Source organism: Rosa chinensis, chromosome 7 (genome assembly GCF_002994745.2).
Source record: "Rosa chinensis cultivar Old Blush chromosome 7, RchiOBHm-V2, whole genome shotgun sequence".
NCBI lineage: Eukaryota > Viridiplantae > Streptophyta > Magnoliopsida > Rosales > Rosaceae > Rosa > Rosa chinensis.
Window position 1 is genome coordinate 19318639 of NC_037094.1, and position 4471 is coordinate 19323109.

The 4471-nt window shown below is 31.2% G+C and overlaps 1 protein-coding gene across 4 annotated transcripts; it reads right to left on the reverse strand.

The window, feature by feature from the left end:
* Nucleotides 1–51: 51 nt before the first annotated feature.
* On the reverse strand, nucleotides 52–4230 carry LOC112175760. Of its 4 annotated transcripts, none has more exons than XM_040511776.1 (7): nucleotides 3956–4230; nucleotides 3021–3140; nucleotides 2824–2907; nucleotides 1761–1814; nucleotides 1312–1437; nucleotides 1137–1220; nucleotides 52–270 (listed from the first exon to the last, which is right to left on the reverse strand). In XM_040511776.1, exons 3-7 carry the CDS (start codon nucleotides 2858–2860, stop codon nucleotides 224–226), a joined length of 348 nt encoding a protein of 115 aa, XP_040367710.1. In that variant the 5' UTR covers nucleotides 2861–2907; nucleotides 3021–3140; nucleotides 3956–4230; the 3' UTR covers nucleotides 52–223. The 4 variants fall into 4 exon arrangements, with proteins under 4 accessions (XP_040367710.1, XP_024169263.1, XP_040367711.1 ...); XM_024313495.2 differs by having other exon boundaries at nucleotides 3945–4230; XM_040511777.1 differs by having other exon boundaries at nucleotides 3931–4230.
* Nucleotides 4231–4471: the final 241 nt, after the last annotated feature.

The following is a 4471-nucleotide window of genomic DNA, read 5'->3' on the forward strand; positions in this document are numbered from 1 at the left end:
TTTTTTTTTTAGGATGATAATTTTGAGCAAATATATAGTTCAAGATTAAACTAAAATCAACCACTACATAATGGAACAATTACTTGCTTGGACCTAAAACTGAGAGCATAGCTTGTATACATAAAAATATGATGTACATCATATTACAATTGAGCAAGTAGAGAGAGATTTCATGGACTGCAGCTTTAAGAAAATCAATGAACCCCATCATATTTTTCAGTGTTCAACCCCTTCGGTCTCCATATCCTTGTAAGTTATTGCTATGTCCATCTACAATAAAAGAGTAAGTATGAGTAGTTAGTTTTTTTGTATCAGATTCAATATATTAACTTGAATGGTAACTTTTTTTTAACATTTTCAATTATACTTATGTCCTTGTTAGATGTCTTTGTTAGATAAATACTTGCCATGATTACAAAGGCTAAAATCAAAATTTAGCTTTAACAAAGATAAACAACATTCTTTATGCGTCATTAATCCTAGAAGCAGAATTCACAACTTCTGTATCTACAGTTATGAATGAAAGGTGCACATGAGATGCAGTAAATTTATAGTTGTGCTGGATCAGGTCCATACGTTTTTAAAATTAGCGGTCAAGTACATCATTTAATGGGATCTATATTATCTTCTAATGTGACTCATATAGGATGCAGTAAAAAAAATTAGTTCCAAGAATTGAAAATTTTTGTGGAGAGAGTAAGAATTTGATTCAAAAACAACTTTTTTCGTTGAATTTTTTAATATGAAGAGTGGAATTAATAACTATTCACTAAGCAGTTGAAATATATGCTTATAAGCAGATCAAGTGTAACATACCTTTGAAATATATGCTTATAACCATACTACCATAACAAATAACAACAATACATTCAAATTGTCAACAAAAAGCACACAACAAACCCTCCACTGAAACAATATTCCCCAAGATAACATAGAAACCAAACAACAAAGGTATAGCAGGCTTTCAGATTTAAGAAGACTTGCAAATGTAAATTGTCATCACTGCATACATTTACATTCCAAGCTACAAAATAAGAATGTAAAATCAAAACTGGATCACCCAAATCAGTCGTAGGTTTGCATTTCACTTTCTGTATCTAAAAACTACAAATAAATGAAGAGATTTTGATTTATACCTGGAGTACTGTATTTATCACCATCTATAAGTTGACTTTCATTCTCACATTCATTAGATCCTTCAGTAATGCTTGGACAAAACACTGTAATGAAAAGTGAAACAATATGAATGAACTTATCTTTCCACATAAACATACACGCATAAATATCAATTTTTAACAAAGTTATACTTACTTCTTTTCAATCTCTTTGATCTAACATGACTGGATTCAGTTTTTCCTTCATCAACTTTCTCACCAGTAGATTGTTTTAAGAACTTTTTTCTTCCTCTCTTGGTATTCTTAGCTGCCATATTTGTGACTGCACATAAAATCAAATAAACATTTTAAACTTCCATGCTCACGCATAATAATCTAGCATTGAACTTCAACATAAACCCTCCATATTGTTAAAATAACTTATTCACAACCAATTATAGCCAAGTAAATAAATGCAAACTCTCTGATTGAAATGTAAAAAAAATGAATGAATTAGTTCAGTTCATACAGTTGAATGAATGAAGAAAGGAAAATTTTCTTTCAATATGCTCATATTATGTGAGTGATTTGATTAAAAACTTGTTTAAACAAAGGACTGCAAAGAAGTAAACAAAGTAAAAATATATAATTAAGAATCTTTACTACCATCAGTTGGGAGGTGTTGGAAAGAATTATTTTCATTTAATTCCACCAATGAATCTGCAAGTAAAACAGGGCAAAAAACTAAAGTTAAATTAACATTCTTGTTACACAGAAAATGTTAAATTAATATATAATAATCAATCAAATAACCACTCATCCAAAATCAACAATACGTATGATACACTTATAATATGTTTCTGTTTAGTACTTCCAGTTTTTACTCTGTATCCCTAGCTAGTCTACAGAAAACTATATTCAAGTCAAACAATTACCATTTATATTTTTTACACAGAAAGCCAGAAACTAAGAACCTAAAACAAACACCGAATCAAGCAAAGCCCACTCATAGAATACACGTTCACAATTACAGCTTTTTAGACGCATTAATTTTTTTCAATTACTGTGTATCAAGTGTTTAAAATCAATCCTTTCACACCTGCAACATGTATAATGGGAATGATACATGAACATAAAAAAATTACTCACAAAAAAAAAAAAAAAAAAGAATCGCAAACATAATTGAATACATAACAAAAGAATTCATGTCTCTGAGCAAATCATTTTTAAAAATTTGACAAAGCAAAGGAAATGTATAATAGGAATCATACATAAACCACAAATTACTAATTCAGTATTCTAAATAAACACCTACAACAAATTGAAACTTACATCAAGAACAACAGAAGTACACAAAGAAGAAATAAAATTTAAAAGTATTGATAACAAATCTTTATCAGTAACTTCATCAAACAATCTCTGGATACCAAGCCTCCACTAATCTCTAAACCAAAGAATTACAGAAATAATCAAGCAAGTCTTAAACTCTCATCGATAAAGAGAAAATGCAGACCAACAACACAAAAACTTAAAATTGTGATTTCTGACCCTCTAAACTTTATTCTATGGCAGCCATTAAGCTCAATCCAATTTGAACAAATTAGTTTACCAATACTAACTCAAAAACTAACAGTAACGAATACCCACGCCAGATACAAAGTAGCCGGTAAAGCTTCCATCTTTACCTAAATAAATCAAACATCCAGCCATAAACAAAACTTCATTATACCTTGAGTGACATTTTGATCATCATCTCCTGATTGCATTTCATTCTAACATTCATTAGATCCTCCAACAATTTCTGGATGAAACACTGTAACCAACAATGAAACAATATGAATTAATTTACATTGCACATACACAATTATTTTTCTTTACAGCACTTAAAAATGTCAATGTTTAAGAAAGCATAAAAGCTATACTCACTTATTTTCAATCTATTTGATTTGACACAACTAAATTTAGATTCTCCTTGATCAACTCGGTCACTTGTGGATTGTTCCAAGAACCTCTTTATCCCTCTCTTGGCATTCTCAGCTGCCATCTCTGTAGTTACATATACAATCCAATTAAAATTTTAGATCATAATCGTCATTCATGATAATTTATCAATCAACTTGATTCCAAAGAGTAGGACAACAATTCTAAGAAGTGATTAGTCAGATAAATAGATAGACAGATGTATGCAGCTACATGTTTAGGGAGACATTTAAGTCTACGATGAATTTGTGTTTGACAAATGATAATGTGAAACATATTACCTAGTTAGGCCCAAAGAATACGCTTATTTCTATACCTTAATATCTAATGGAATAGTCCTGTCTTTATAATATATAGATATATTGAGAACAATTGTCAGAAGCAAATCCACAAACTAAACATGGAAAAAACAAATATTATCACTTAATAAACAAATATTAAGAATATTGTAATAAACTAAGCACAAATTGCATAAAAGCATATGCAACGAAAAACAGAGAAAAGAAAAACCTGCCTCTGAAAATGATCTGACGTGAAGAAAAAAAAATTCATTTGAACTAAAAAAGAAAGGCAATGTTAATAATCTAATAGTCTAGCTGCCAGTGATATGCAGCTAATTAGTCAAATCTACAGAGATTAATCAAATCGTCTACAAAGAACTGCAATTTGCACAATTTCACTCTATACCCAAACCAACTTTAGCATACAAAGACAATTCTAAAGTATCCACATTTGGAATTTTCCAACTGTAAAACTCTAGAAACTAAAAACCCAAATGCTTACACGACTTGGACTAAATCGTAATATCAAAAAGACAATGAAATTCAACACTGTGCTGTAATAGATTAATTAATACCCATAGAGGTTTACCCAATTCTTACTGTTCTTGATTTCAATTCCCCCGCCGAGGTCGGTGGAATATGAAGCTCGATTTGGATAGAGGCTGCCCGAAAAGGATGAACCACTATTTTGTATTTTTTATCGCTGATGTCGATGGATTATGAGACTGGATTTCGATTTTGATAGAGATTTCCGGAAAAGTATGAGGTCGGTTGCAACCCTTGGTTTAATAAGGATCAACTGTGGTTCTCTACATTGCCTCAAGACAGAGACTTCTGGAAAAGTACTCGCGTGTGAGGGATTAGAGTAGACGGCTCTAGAAGAGAGAAGAAGATCAGATAGATACACAACGGAACAAAAAAATCTCAAAGAAGGGCAAAACGGTCTTTTCCCGCTCCACAAACTGTTCCTGACTATTCCTAAGCCCCGTGAACTGTTCCTTACTGTTGCCTTAGGAACAGTGGAACAGTGAAACTCAACTTTAGTATATAGTAAATATCTAAATAAGCTCGTTCGTTTATTGAGTCTGACCAAAAATTCAACAAGTCAATCCACAC